Raw genomic sequence first — 14,692 nt, forward strand, 5'->3', positions numbered from 1 at the left:
TATACTTGAGAAAACAGTGAGCCCCCCTTACCATTTCAACCAAACAATTTAAAATAATTGACACCCAACTTTTATTTTGAGCTTTAACACAACCTCCATAAAACCCATAAGTTTAAGAAAAGCTTTATTAGATTTTAATACAACTTTAAAAACATTTAGATTTGAGGGTATTGCTTTACTTGCACACCCCCTTTGATACCTGCAAATACAAGTGAGAGTTAGCTTAAGAAACAATTTGTTTACTCAGATGTTGATACAGTTACCTTTGTAGGATCCCAGGAGGCCATGAGTCCTAGAAACCTTTATGTAGCGAGCAGTCGGGTAGAAGGAGGGCAGGTACAGATTGGGGCTTCTTGTTCTTTGGGGAGCTGCTGTGGTTTGAGGTTTAGCAGGAGGCTCAGTGGAACTTGGCAGACCTGGAAGATAAGCAGATTGTGTCAAGCTTGATCATTTGTTCTCAAATGATAAGCCATTGTACCTTTTGTGTTTTCTATGGGATAGATGATGCTGCCAACACCATCTTTGTCAGACTCAAATCTGTAGGCTGAGAACAGGCTGTAGAGACCAGTCAGAGGGTATGTACACTGCAGAGTAAGCCTAGGAGACAGCAAGAGAAACTTTTTAGCAGGCTCCCAATAGCAGCTGAGGACATAAGGCTGTTACCTACCCTTCAGTAGAATTAGCACTGCCAAAGTAGTAGTAAATCTTGTTCTGGTAAACCACATTTCCCCTCAACAGCTGAGGCACAAGGAGCAGACATGTTATTGTGAGGCTAGGCAATTTGCCACCTTGTCAAGTTTGATCACATTACCTTGACTGCAGACCCACAGCTATTAAGTGGAAAGGAGTAGAGCACCCTGGTGCCATCTTTTTCCTTGGCCACACAAAGGTTGTTTGAGAGATGAGTTCCTGTTGGAATTTTGCCATGTGGGAGGACCAGAGACAGGTCAGCCACCACAGTCATCCAGCCATTTGTAGAACACACTGCAGAGAGATGGCATTAGCACATGCAGAGTACCCCTCACAATCACTGCATCTGATTCATGTTCTTACTGATCAGTTCTGTGGAGTTGAACGGACACGTCTTCACTGTTGAAGTTAGGATTTTTAGTGTGTCATGAGATTTCACGAGGACTTCAAATGTGCCGAGGAATCCTTTCAGGCTTATGTCCTACAAGGATAAGAGTAAATGAGGACTCAAGGACTGGTTTCCTTTTACCCTCAAAACCAGCAGTTTTTAAGCCTTACCTTGTATTCATAACCTTGAGTGAAGAGTGGTACATAGAGCAGCAGACCGTTGCTATCATTGCTCATGACGTAGCCACGCTTGGCTGCCAGGTCCAGTGTCAGCTGGGCCAGGCCAATACTGATGTCCCACAGGTAGTCATAGGATCGATGGGCCAACTCAAAGCTGATTCCAGAGGCATTGCAGGCAGTCTTAAAGGACGGAGGAGCTGTCAAGACAGACACATTAAGTGACCAGATTTAAAAACCTGACTTCCAAGTTCAGACAATGAGACTTACAGACATCCATCAGGACCATGACTGATACTTTGTGGTAGTATGGCTCAGTCTCTGGTACAGCAACCAGAGTGTAGTTGACATCCAGCTTGTGAAACATGGCTGCATTCTCTTGAGAGAACTAGAAACGGAAAGGGTTTAATTAGAACTGGACAGACATCTTTGTATCCACCATGTAAAACTTCAAATACCTGCTGTATGACAACTGGATCATGTAGCGGCACTGTCAGAGTGTAGCTGTGGGTGTTGTTCAAATTAACCGCTTCTGCGAGAGTGTAGGCAAGGTTGTCGCCAAAGGGCACTTTAAATGCTTTGCCATTTAGCTGGACAGAGGTCAGCTCAACATCCTCAGGGACTTCGAGGTAGGTTGTGAACACCCCATCTGCCTTGACAGTTCGGTCTTCAGTGACAACAGAGTAGGGCAGGAGGGGAGAAACGAGAGTCCTGTGAAAGCGGAGCGCGGTCTCTTCGTGATATTCATCCACCAGAGTTTGCTTCAAGTACAGGTTGATGATGTAGAACTCAAAGATGCCACTGCTCACGAAGCTCTGAAAACAGATGCACAGCTGTATGACGACAAGTTTCAGTCACTCGAAGAGTCCACATGCATGATCCTTACCTTCCTGTATCCTCCGTCAGCATTATAAGGAACACCAATTTTGATTGTAGAATTGTGCCTTTCCATAATGAATCCCTTTTTCTCTGCAATTGCTGGCTCCATGAGATGACCGTTAAGCCCAACACTAATTTGGGTCCTGTTGTAACTGGCATATAATGCCTCTGGAGTGCTCCACAACATGTAGCCACTGTCATATGATCCTTCATCTGTTTAGGACGACATCATTCAGGTCATAATGCAACAACATTTGGCAAGTGCACCAACAGCCGCATTACTTACACATAGAGCAGGCAGCAACCAGGTCAACCAAGAGGACAACCCAACCTTTCCGGGAGAAAATAGTTGCATGGACCACCTCTACTGGAACGCCATTTACCTGCACAGAAAGACAACTGAGCCCAAGAGTTCAAGCAACATTTTGCAGAAGAGTCCAGCTACAGCTTTACCCCAGCGCTGTAGGATTCGTGTTGTCCGTACGGCGTACGGAACACGATCCGGCCACGCAGCAGGTCAAACATGTAGCCCAGCTTAAGAGCCTGGGAGAGGTTCATGGGTGGCAGCTGCTCATCCGGCCTTTGAAATTCCACCTGCCAGTCTGAGGTGGAGGTACTTTGTGTCTGGAAAGAAGCTCAAGTTTTAGTGGCGAACCTCCAAAAAGCAGAATGTCTTGTCACCATTGGTACGTACAGGTCTGAGTGTGTTCCAGTCGTTTGTTCCAGCAGGGCAGGGATATTCACTCCTCACAGACACCTGCAGAGAAAACCATTGAGACCTAAATATATGCAAAATCCTCGATTTCCACTCAGACCTACCTCCATGTAGTTGACCTCACAGGTAACCTCTCGAGGAGACCAAGACAAAGGAGGAGAACAAGACTTGTTCAGCGCGTAGAAGGCCTCCACCCCGTTGTAGTTCGTAACCAAGTTAAATTTGAACACGAAGTCGTCAGCCTATCGGATAAATAGACATGTCAGAACTCACGCTGCTACAAAAACCTGGTTAGGTTTCTTCTATACCTACCTTCTTCTCGGCATGGCAGCTGAAGTAAGAAGCTCTGAGCTCCACAAGGCCCAGGAAAGGGAGAACACTGATACTGTAACCGCACTTTGCTGCATAAGCATCAGTGATGGGATGAACACCTGCCCCATCTGCAAGGAAACCAGACATGTAAAGCAGCTCAGCATTTCAGAGACTACTGAAGTGTTAGTTTAATCACTTTGAGGTAAGCAGGACTCACCAACAGCCTCAAAGCGAGGATCAGTTCCAGTGGCTGAGAGGTCCAAAGCTATCATGAAGTAACGATCATGACACTCCATTTGAAGAACTCCTGTGTGGACAGACAAAGCACCAGATGTAGACTCAATTCATTTTAAATATTGTTGAAGTGAACATTGACCAACCTTCCATAAGAAAGTCACATCCTGCAGTTGACCATAAAGAGAGGAGCAGAGCCACACTGCAACACAAACACATCGTTAGACACTCCAGTAAACAAAACATTCTGGCTTTTAAGACGCTAATGAGGCAACTCACTCAAAAATGAGCTTTAAAGTCATGATAGCTTCTGTGTTGGCAGTGTCTAAAGCTAGCCTGGCTGCTAGCAAACTACACCAACTGACCAACACAAGCACAAGTGAACCACTTGCAGCTCACCAAACCTGCACCATGAAGCTCTGCCTCCCACACCGGTTTTTATCAGACAGTTTCTCCAACGAGCAACCAACCAGAGGCTACATCCAAATGTGCAACCAATTAGTAATTAAGCCTTTAAGGCCTGTGGCTGCACGGGTGCTAGTATGTTATGACGTTCTCCAACCCTGGTCCTCGGGACCCAACTATTAACTCATTTATGTCAGTCAGGTCAGTTGAGAAACGCCTGAAACAGGGATTCCCAACCCCTGGTCGTGCAGGAACACCTATCCTGCATGTTTTCGTTGTTTCCCTGCTTTTCAGCAGGTCTTCGATGTCTGCAGAAGCCTGGTAATCACTCGCTCATTCAAATCAGGTGTGTCAAAGCAGGTGAAACAACTAAAACCTGCAAGTCTGTGTTCCTCGAAGACCACTGATTTAACAAACATCAGTCCTGAATCGACCTGCTCAGGACCAAGGATGAAAACTTGAAGATTGTGTTTAAAGAAGTCTTTTTATTTCCTGTGCTTTGCCACATCATTATGATTTTGTTTGATGTTTTCTTAAACATTTTTAAATCTCACGTTCAAAGGAAATACTCATTTTCTACTGCAATTATTATGAAAACCATCCTTTACCCAACTGTAAATGGCAAACTTTCAGCAGAAATCTTAAAAAAAAGATTTAAAAAACTACACCAACAAGGTACAATCTCTTTATTTAAAAACTTGTACTGGTCTGCATATTTTTTTGAATTTAGGCTGAATCTTCATTCTATGTCACTAATTTAAAACAAATGTTATTAAATGTCTCCTGAGTTACAAATATGTGAAGCAATTAAACTACTAGGTTAAAGAAGACAGAAGGCCACAAGAAACCTATGAGGAAACGCTGTCTGCTTCTGTGAATATTACATAAATGTTTTCTGCTGCTTTAGATAATTAACAGAAGAGAGCGACTAAATGAGGCGTTCGAGGACCAGTGTCCTTTTTTGCTGAGAGCGCCTCCCTTTAAAGCAGACTTAAACAGAAAAAGCGCATATTTTTATGTGCACAAAAAGCTGTGATGCATGAAATGAAATGAAAATACAAACTCATGAAGATGAGCAGTTTTTAAACCAAGACTTCTCTCTTTTTTTAATGGAGGAACCCCAAATGAAAAGGAGAATACCAATATCCTTTTAATATTTTTACACAAACACACTCATGTCCGCAGCTTCACCGGATGTTCGTTTGACTCCGACGGCGACGCTGGACAGCAGAAACACTCGTCTCGTTGGTCGGGTAGCGGCACTGGACTGTCAGCCTGCAGGAGACAAAACCCCGAATAACTCATGTCCGATTTGTCCTACAGCGGGTTCGGTTCTCGCCTCTCACCTGTACGGAGCATCTCTATGTATGACAGGGTCATCCGAAGGCACAAAGTCCTGACTGTAACCGATTTGATTTTCATAAACCAGGAGGTTTCCCTCGACCTACTGGGACGAGATCAGATCAGATCATATCAGATCAGATGCTCAAAAACGCTGTTTTTCCCCTGTGGGAACTCGTGTGTGTGTGTGTGTGTGTGGGGGGGGGAAACNGGTGGGGGCGGGGGGGGGGGTTGAAAGGAGGCTCCTCACGGTGACGGTGGTCCCACAGGAGGTGAGGCTGAAGATAAAAAGAGCCCTGGCGCTGTCCGTCTCCGTGGGAACGCAGTCGGGATCCAGCAGAGTGGTTCTGTCGGGCAGGACGGGCGGCACGGTGTGGGTGGTGTCCACTATGGCAGCCATCCTCCCGTCGGGCGAACAAACTGTCGGGGAGGCATCAGATTAAAACCTGGCATACGGGCAGGAAAACGGAGGTTTTCTTTCCGTGAGAGGTGGCGCTTGGTACCCAGAAGTTCCCTCGCAGGAAAGGTGCATTTATGGACGAGGATGTCACGCTCCTCGAGGGACTCCGCATCCACAAGCGACACGTTCACGCCGGCGACGAGACCTCTCAGCGACAGCTTCTGCAGAGCGGAGCAGACGGTCGTTTTCACAACCAACAGGAAGCAACACAAAGGTGACGGAATAAACGTGTGACTGCCACAGTTTTATTATATGTAGTTTCACCTGCAGATGGCTCCGTGTTCAGGTGTGTGAAAAGTAACCAGAAGAAGTCAGACTGAGGAAATGGTGTGAGGGAAGAATGGACTTTAAAGAAAAAGAGTTAATGAAGCTGAAACTGAAGAAACAAGCCTAATGGGATGGAAGTATGTTTGTTTTATCTCTGTATTGTGTTTTCCAATAAGTGCACAAGGGTTTAATATTGATTTCTGTTGTTTATCTTTCCTAAAAATGTAATTGTCGCTTTGTTTTATGCGTCTTCTTTAGTTTTTCTGTATCGAAATTTGATAAATTCACCAGTTTGAGGAAACCTCTCGTGTCTGTGGCGAGCTTCAAAGGAATTTACAAAATGAATGCAGTAACAGTGTTCATTTGGAGTTAAAATACGCTTTGATTTGAGGTTTTTAGGAGAAAAAAAAAAACAAAAAACAGCCCAGGGATCCCAGCTTATCAAACTGAACAGAAATAGCATCCAAATGACCCACGGACCGGTACCGATCCGCAGCCCGGGGATTGGGGACCTCTGATTTATGGCACTACACGGATTCTAAAAATAACGTTAAAAAGGGATAGTTCTTTTCAGTTGGGGTTCTGTTGAAGGGTTATGAACAGCGAGTATCTTACCTGTTGTAGATGGTTTTCTGAACGACCTCAGTTCGGAGAAACGGTTTAATTCTAACGGGATCGACAAGCTGGTGGATGGTTACTGTCTTTAAACATTTTCAGTGTCCAAAGATCTCACAGAAGATCCTTCAAACAGTTTAACAAGCTTCTCCACTGCAGTCAGGGTTATCCAGAAGAAATATTACGATCTTCCAGGCTGCGCAGGAAGTGCAGCAGATACAAAAGGGATCGATGTTGCAATAGACTCTTATTTACCTAAAACTCTATGGTTACGTGCGAACTCAAACAGCTGCAGTAGCAGCTAGCTGTAGCCATGCCTGTGCAGCCAGAGGCTCTTCCTGCAGAGAGTAATAATGGAATGCAAAATTAACGGGAGCTAATTTGTAAAACAGCGTTTGTATGAACAGCTGTGACATTTCAGAGACTGAATTTGTTTCAAGATGTCAGCTCTTCAGTCCTGACCCCCCTTGGACTAGCCGTTAGCTCGTCAGTCTGGTCAGATTAAAAACAAATTTTATTTTTCCAAATCAAAGAGCCTACAACAGGTAAGATACTGTTTGTTCATAACCTTTCCACAGAACCCCGCTTCAAAAGGTCTGACGTAAACCTGGCATGAAACCATGGAAGGAAAACGTTCTAAAATAAATAAATACGTCTGACGTGAAGAGTGAACACCTCATAGATCATCCCAGGGCTGTGGGAAGGGATCGTCACAGCCAAGTAGTCGTCCTCTGCCTCCACTTTGAATCTGCCCATCTTCACCAGGTCCCAGTCCAGCCTGCGGGCGCCGAGGAAGAGGTCCCACTGGAGGTCGGCGTTGCTCCCGTGGTGCAGCAGCACCAACAGGCTGCTCTCCGTACACTTCCCCTCCAGCCAGGGGGAACGTCGATCTGCACAGCGACAGCAAAAACGAGACCGCCGAGGCTGATATTCACTGTTCAATGGTGTTACTCTGCAGTCCACAGCAGAGCACCTCCCCATCACCAAATACGTTACATCTGCTTAGTCCTTGGAACTGGAGCGTAAACATAAAGCATTACGCTTACATCTTCAAATCCATGTCCATTTATGACATTAGCTACATTAGCTTAGGCTGGCAGTGCTTCCTGGCAAACTAAAAGGAGTCTCTTAGGAGAAAAATAAGCCAGAATAAAGCTGCAAAGTGAAGTACGCCCGAGTATGTGGGGGTCTTTACGTCGATGCAGTGTTCTCTGAAAAGATGGGGCTGTTTTGTTTCGCTTAATGTGCCTTATATATGACAAAAGTTTGAAAATGGACCATTCATTGACAGTGAGCCTTATAAACGGTATAACTCAGTGACAGAAGTCTTAGTTTGACTCTCTGGCTTCAAGAGTTGCTGCAAAACATGGTGGCGCTAAACAGAAACCAACATGAATCAAAACACGTTTTTGAGAGACTTCAACAAACGTCTATATCTTTGAAATTAATCATTTCTGTAAAACACCATCAGTGATGACCTGTGCACGCCGCAGGCAGGAAGTATTTAAGCTACAAATGATACTGCTGATAAGAAAGCAAACATTAAAGTCCCTCACCTGAATACTGAACCCGATGCTTCACAGAGGCGTGATGGTGAAACACGTCTCCGCTGGGAGTGATGCTCAGAGTAAAGATGAAAGTGACGCCGTACGTCTCGTAGCCGCCACCTATATGCTGACGATTGGAGACGGTCAGCAGCTCGTTTCTGATTTGCCGTTTCCGCGAACCTGCTCGGTGTGGGCGCGCCTCACCTCTGGGATGATTTTAGGGTTCGGGAGCGAGACGTTGAGCTGGTAGCAGGAGCTGCCGTTGGGCAGGAAGAACCTGGACGCCGCCAGGCCTGCGTCGCTGCCGTTTCGGGTCCAGGTCAAAAGATCGCCGCCACCGTCGGCCGTCACCTTCTGGAGGAGGACGTCTGGGGCGAAGAAGCCCAACGAGACTGACAGCAGACCGTTTGAGGAGCCTACAAAGGAAACCAAAGATTCACAAAGTGAGTCAAAACTATGAAGTTATCAGGGATTTATGGTTTTATGCTTTAAACTGGGGCAATATTTCACCCATTAATTAAACATCTCCCTTAAAGGGGACCTATTCTGCTTTCATGAACAAGTCAGGATACGTCTGTGGGCTGCACAAAACATATTCAATACATTTAATACACAAAATCCTTCTCAGGATTTTGCGGAGTAAATATCTGCAATATGAAATCTTTGCATTTTTCACCTTTTAGCTCAGGCTGCACAGGTATGTCTTCAGAAATAACCCTTTGTCTTATAACTAATAATTTTTCTGTGAAACTGACCACGTTTCTCTGCCAGCTGCCAGGAAATCCCTTCTATAACGTTCGGCGTCACTGTGAAGCTTCGGTATTTCCCTTTTTTAAATATAGAGCTGGAATTCCCAACGACATCAGTCCGGACCAATAACAATTGAGTTTTAAATCGGCACTCTCATGAACAATAACTAGCTTGTTGCCAGGTGATTAATCACCAAATTTCAACAAACTACGTCTGTTTTAGAAGCTTCTGAGTCGGAGAATTTGAAAAAAAAACCAACAACTCAATACTGAAAAATTCCTCATTGAGACTTAAAATGATAACGTGTTGCAAAATATCACAACATGTCATTGGATTGATATTAGGGCCACTTGGAGTGCAATAACTTGTAGACGAATATATTCCAAGTGTCATAAATTCATATTATAGTTGTCCTCACAGATGGACTCTAAATGTTTGGATGGTTTTCATTCAGCCCAACAGCACACAGAGTCACTCGAATACACAGTATAATACGACGGCTCTGAAAAGCCTCACTGTTGGTCAGGATGAGGTTTTGAGGGATGACAGGAGTCCTTAGGAGCCTGAAGGAGCGATGCTGTGTGAGAGGCCATCGTTGGTCCTCCCACTGCCTCATGAAGAAGAAATCCACCGACATGGACTGACTGTACCGTCCCCTCACCACGCTGCTCTGCAAGAATCAAAGAATCAAACCCGGTTTGAGAAGTTTCCCCAAACTTTGACAGAATTTGTCCTCTTCGTTGGGCTTTTTTAAAAATTCGTACCTTGACGTGTCCACCAGGAGCTCCTGCGGGAATCCTGACCTCCACCCGCCCGTCCTGCTGCTCGATCTTGTACCCCCGCTCCTCCACGTCGGCTTCGCTCAGAGCCTGGCCGCTCACGCCGACCCTCACGCCTCCGTCCCTGAACAGCCCGTCAGCCAGCGGAGGAGGGAGGTAAGGGACGACCCACAACAGGTCAGGCCCGTCCGCTGTGGCCTCGTCTGACGGGGACCGAGGAGAGAAGCTACAACACCGATCACTGCACGCCGCACTGGAATAATCGTTTCATCCCGATAAACGGTCCTTACTGAGAGCGCAGGCAAGAGAGGCGTCGACAGCCAGGAAACGGTCCTGGAGTCTGAGCAAGACCGAAGCACTTACAACCTCCAAGTCAACTCTTTGTTCCTGCAACAGAAGAACACACGACATGCTGCGCAAACGCTTCAAATGTCCTTACACTTTGCCTCCAAAGAGCCCGACTTTGTTCTAATCTTTTAAAGTGGCTTTGATCAACAGTTTTCTAGACTTTCTGAAGGTCTTTGGATGCTTTCCCCAACTCATTTTCTGTCCAATCCTCAACCAGCTGATTTTGTACGGCAGCAAATCAAATTAAATCTGGAAGTTGTTGCTAGTGGTATACTTTTCCTTATTTCATTGTACAAATGATAACAACAGTAGTGATAAGTTAATTTTAAAAAGTACCACACTAGTTGAGGCCGTTTCTGTTGTCATTTTAGCTCTAACTATTAACATTTTTAAAAATATTTGTACATAAATCAGAGACAGTTGGGCTCACAAGCCTCTATAAATGTAATTTGTGGGGAAATGTTTGAAAACCACTCATCTACTTTGGGAAGAAGCTTGTTTGTACTGTGTAACGAGCTAAAGATCCTATTTAAAACTGGTTCTTCGCCAACTGTCGATAACACTGGTTGATCTCTTGAATTTCGGAGCCTTTTTATGCCTGACTGGTTCAAAAATCAGATTCAAGCAGTCTAACAAACAAAAACACTTAGAAGAAAAAAAAAAACCCTGAAAGATCTTTAGAAAACCTAGAAAACTATTGATCAAGATAACTTTAGAAGACGACAGGAAAGCCTGGAACACAGAAAGAATCGCAGGAAGACTCGAGCCTTCTGCGCCGCACTTCATAAAAACGAGGAAACGAGGCCGGCCCGATCCCCGGGCGTCACCTCGGCGGAGAACGACAGCGGAGACGAGTAGAGACAGCGGAGCGCGAGGCGGGGCGCCTGCAGAGAGACGTAGCAGCCCCGAGCGGCAGCCTCCCTGACGGACAGAACGACCGCTTCCTTCTCCGAGCGGTCGGCTTTGTGGAACATGACGGCCATATCCGCCTCATCGAAGCCCTGTTCAGTGACGAGAGGCGAGTAAACAGACCTACACAGAAGCAACAAATCATTGATAAAAATCAAAGAAATTAGGTAGAAACAAGGCATTTGCTTACGTTCTTATTATTACTGGGATTAATAAGGAGGTCAGGCAGCTGAATGGACACCTAAAAGAAAAACACAAGGTTTAATAAACACAATCATCAAATTCTTGGGCTTTAAATCTGTTTCTCACTTATGATTTATGACAGATTGGTTAGTAACGGAGCTCACGCTGGTTGGAGTGTTTTTAGCCAATAATAAGAGTCAGAGGCATGCCGGGGATACCTCCATGTAGTTTTCCTCACAGACGATCTCTCTGGTGCTCCACGCCTCCTGCTGCGAACAGCGGAGCTGGAGAGGGAACCCCGTCACCTTCCCGCCCTCCTGCACGTGTACGACCCAGAGACGCAGGTAGTAGTCCGTCCCCGTCTGCAGAGAGGAAGGGACAACCAGGGTCAGATTCACGCCGGCGGCAGCGGCGGTGCTCGGGCGATAGCTGCACGTCGACGCCGCGTCTACCTGACGGCTCACGTGACAGGCCAGGAAGGAGGCCCGGAACACCAGGTCTCCGCCGTCGGTCATCAGGACGGTGTAGCCACAGAGCGCGGCCTCCTGAGGAGATAGGAAGTGGAGCCCCGACGGGTCTGGTGACGAAAAGAACCGACCGGTCGGCCATTTTAATCTGTAACCCTTCTCGGCTTCGTAACTAAAAGACGCGTGCGGTACCTTCATAATGAAACTGAATACTCCGGCCGAGGTGGCTGGACCTAACAGAAAGCCAGAAGTGACGCTCAAGACATTTGGTCTGAAAGGCTCCTGGAAACGAGAAACATGACGTCAGCTTTCAGGCCTAGTCTACATGTAGCCGGGTATCTGGGAAACCAAACAGTTTTTATGCGATTTGGCCTTTCATCCACACGTAACCTCCGTTTAATAGCACTAAAAACGATTGATAATGAAAACAATGGCCAAAGTGAAGATTTGCAAATTCTCCTTTTTTGTGTTTTTTTGCACGTGGACGTTGGAAACTGGAGATTTAAAGGTCTGCGACAGGTAACGCTGCGCTGGCGTCACATATGTGATGATTGTTACTGTTTGACCGCGCAGTAAAGGGAAAATGTCTGCTATCAGAGAGGGGCTGAGTTTTACTTTGGTTCAGACGCTTTTTGCCTGTTTGTTTTTAACATACCCAACTGCTACAACACGTCGAATTGCAAAGGAAAAGGAGCGCTCGGAGGGCAGCGGTTTGACACCAGCTGTTCCTCCCAATAGAGAGGCACAATGCAGCCGCCGGTTTTGTCTCAGCGATCATAAATGATGATTTAAACGTGCCCCCTGGGGTTCGGCATGTTTAAAACGACGGTCAGTGGTGAAATTCAGCGGGTTCTTGCGGATGGGATGATTTCTTCAAACGATGTGGCGGAGATATTCGGTTTAAAAAAGACCCGGCTGCGTGTGGACGAGGCCTCAGTCAACTCTTCAAGATAAACGTGAGGATAAAAAGGAAGCTCAGAAAACAAAAAGAGCTCAGAAAGCACAATAATTTGCTCAAAAATGTTTTCTAAAATGGGGAGTACAACTGGAAGTAACCTACTTTATAAACTAATCTTCGGTAGATTATTTTATCCTTTATATTTTTCAAAAACGTTTCATGGTTTTATGATGTAATTTATTTAGCTCTATCTCTTGATTTTTTTTTCCTTTTGTTATTTTCCGTTGCCATCAATTCTTCACATTTTCCTCTAGTTTTTGCTCTGAATCAATCAAGTTTTGCATCCATTTCTACAACCTGCCCCCCGTTAATTAGTCCATTAAACAGTTCACAAGTAATCCACAGCAGTTTCTGGACAAATTAAAAAGAAAAAAAACAACAAAAAGGTACTTTGACCCAAATTACTGACTCATAATAAACCTAAACTAAAAACATTTAAACAAAATAAACTCAAGTCAAGTTTTTACATGCTAAATATTTTATATTATATAACATGTAAGGTGAAAATAAACTATTTGATTTATAAATATCTTTTTGTTTATCATTTTAGTTTGCCTCCAGGAGTCTTATTAGGATTTATTTTGAGTACTGCTTCAGAGTCTCTTCCTAATTATAAACCTTTATTATGACATGAACCCAACAGACTGGATAAATCATTTAAAAGCTCTTGGGCTGTGCTTTTCTTTAAAAATAAAACGACCCTTAAATGCAGAAATGCCCCCATCAGAGCACATGTTAGCTTTAATATAAACCCTGAACAGATCCTACCTGCTGGAGGTGGACTGCTAACACAGGAAGGAGCGGCCAGGAGCAACAAGACACTGAAACAAAAACATTTCTCATCACAAACTGCAAGAAGCTGCAGCTGAACTCTCACCTCTCATAGATACTCACCCAACCAGAGTACCCAGAACTATTAATGTCTCCTTCATGGCACAGATATTTAGACCACTCTGAAAGCTGTCAGTCTGGGTTTACTCTCACTTCCCACCATGTTGATTTTTTTCCTTCCCCTCACTCACCTGTTAGCAGAGATGCTAATTAGCACATTAGCTCTGGAGGCGCTTTTACGCTTTTTGGCAGCTGTCAGATCTTCTCTGTGTCGTTTGTTGTCTTTTTTAAGCATCCAGAGAAAAGTTATTTCAACTTACAGCAAAATAAAATAGAAAAAAAGGTTAAACTTGACAGTTCAGTAACTTTAAATAGTAAATCTTCTATTGACAGTGAAAATGCGGTCCTTCATCGACTTCTAGTGGTCAGAGTGGGAACTACAGGGGGGGTCAGGGAAAGTCACAATTAAGATTGAATTTCTAGGACATTTTAATGTGTTAAAAATAAAACTTAAGTTCTTTTCTGAGACTGTGTAGTAGCCATTAAAGGGTTAACTATGTTACAGGTTCAAGAAATTAAGTTAAAACTCATGATAAGCAAGTTTTTGTTGATTTTTAAAAATGTAATAAAGTTTAAAAAAAAGGTTGCTGTGTATCAACTAGTGATGGGAGACTTAAACCAAAGCTTCACATCACTTATTAGGTTCACCTTGTTAGTACCAGATCAGACCTTTTGCCTTCAGAACCGCCTTAATTCTTTGTGGCATAGATTCAACAAGATGTTGGAAACATTCAGAGATTTTGGTTCATATTTACATGTTAACATCTCACAGTTACTGCAGATCTGTCAGCTGCACATCCATGACATGAATCTCCTGTTTCCCCACATCCCAAAGGAGATCAACTGGACTGAGATCTGCTGGCTGTGGAGACCTTTGGAGTCCAGTGAATCCTCAATGATTTGTACCTTTTGTTGCTTGGAGGTCCAACAGAGACTTCACAGACATGTCAGATAACCAGCGTTCACTTCAGTTTCCACGTGTTTTTTTTAAAAATAGTCTTCACTGCATTTTTGTTTTGAGGAGCTTCCAACTGGAGCCAAGATGGTAAATTGTGCGAACAACTCCTCTTTATCTCTGCCTTTTAACTTTACAGCACAGTTCATTGTATGATGGTTAATCAATGTATTTAACTTGCAAATAGTTGATCTTAAAATTTCTTCTACCACTAGAGGGATCCTGAGTACCACGGGTGGTTCTTGTAATGTTGTGATGGGATGTTTCTCTTGCGTGGTGGCTCAGCGTCCCAGGCTGGGCCTAAAGATCTGGGAAGACTCACCACTTACTGTACCTTGGGTTTAATCTTTAAAACTGACAGGGGACTCGTTGGGTGCTCACCAGCCTGGGTTTAAAAACTAATTAGTCTTTAAAAATGATCAC

At 44.6% G+C, this 14,692-nt stretch overlaps 2 protein-coding genes across 5 annotated transcripts; both read right to left on the bottom strand.

The window, feature by feature from the left end:
- Positions 1 to 107: 107 nt before the first annotated feature.
- LOC108249520 lies at positions 108 to 3,824 on the bottom strand. Its single transcript, XM_017438961.3, has 18 exons — positions 3,674 to 3,824; positions 3,541 to 3,596; positions 3,378 to 3,467; positions 3,161 to 3,288; positions 2,953 to 3,090; positions 2,828 to 2,890; positions 2,587 to 2,757; positions 2,420 to 2,516; positions 2,141 to 2,346; positions 1,713 to 2,069; positions 1,525 to 1,642; positions 1,249 to 1,454; positions 1,054 to 1,171; positions 812 to 984; positions 668 to 738; positions 479 to 597; positions 264 to 416; positions 108 to 199 (listed from the first exon to the last, which is right to left on the bottom strand). The coding sequence occupies exons 1-18, from the start codon at positions 3,694 to 3,696 to the stop codon at positions 156 to 158; spliced, it is 2,331 nt and encodes a 776-aa protein (XP_017294450.1). The 5' UTR covers positions 3,697 to 3,824; the 3' UTR covers positions 108 to 155.
- Positions 3,825 to 4,470: 646 nt separating this feature from the next.
- On the bottom strand, positions 4,471 to 14,645 carry LOC112449777. 4 transcript variants are annotated; one of them, XM_025002190.2, is made up of 17 exons: positions 13,446 to 14,645; positions 13,192 to 13,244; positions 11,658 to 11,747; positions 11,451 to 11,575; positions 11,217 to 11,360; positions 11,006 to 11,056; positions 10,734 to 10,907; positions 9,849 to 9,945; positions 9,544 to 9,761; positions 9,296 to 9,449; positions 8,234 to 8,445; positions 8,039 to 8,156; positions 7,158 to 7,372; positions 5,644 to 5,761; positions 5,391 to 5,560; positions 5,146 to 5,243; positions 4,471 to 5,074 (listed from the first exon to the last, which is right to left on the bottom strand). In XM_025002190.2, the coding sequence occupies exons 1-17, from the start codon at positions 13,547 to 13,549 to the stop codon at positions 4,987 to 4,989; spliced, it is 2,229 nt and encodes a 742-aa protein (XP_024857958.1). In that variant the 5' UTR covers positions 13,550 to 14,645; the 3' UTR covers positions 4,471 to 4,986. The 4 variants fall into 4 exon arrangements, 3 of the variants coding, with proteins under 3 accessions (XP_024857958.1, XP_024857959.1, XP_037832449.1); XM_025002191.2 differs by having other exon boundaries at positions 13,318 to 14,559; XR_005233390.1 differs by having other exon boundaries at positions 5,051 to 5,074; positions 5,146 to 5,246.
- Between the last annotated feature and the right edge of the window lie 47 nt (positions 14,646 to 14,692).

This window comes from Kryptolebias marmoratus, linkage group LG7 (genome assembly GCF_001649575.2).
Source record: "Kryptolebias marmoratus isolate JLee-2015 linkage group LG7, ASM164957v2, whole genome shotgun sequence".
In the NCBI taxonomy this organism is placed as follows: Eukaryota; Metazoa; Chordata; class Actinopteri; order Cyprinodontiformes; family Rivulidae; genus Kryptolebias; species Kryptolebias marmoratus.

Coding starts and splice junctions, on each gene's coding strand:
- LOC108249520 (XM_017438961.3), bottom strand. CDS start 3,696: ATGACTTTAAAGCTCATTTTTGA. Junction 3,289..3,377: donor TCCTCGCTTTGAGGCTGTTG/GTGAGTCCTGCT, acceptor GTTTCCTTGCAG/ATGGGGCAGGTGTTCATCCC. Junction 2,517..2,586: donor ACGAATCCTACAGCGCTGGG/GTAAAGCTGTAG, acceptor CTTTCTGTGCAG/GTAAATGGCGTTCCAGTAGA.
- LOC112449777 (XM_025002190.2), bottom strand. CDS start 13,549: ATGCTTAAAAAAGACAACAAACGACACAGAGAAGATCTGACAGCTGCC. Junction 10,908..11,005: donor ATCCCAGTAATAATAAGAAC/GTAAGCAAATGC, acceptor GTCACTGAACAG/GGCTTCGATGAGGCGGATAT. Junction 5,244..5,390: donor CCTGTGGGACCACCGTCACC/GTGAGGAGCCTC, acceptor TCGTCCCAGTAG/GTCGAGGGAAACCTCCTGGT.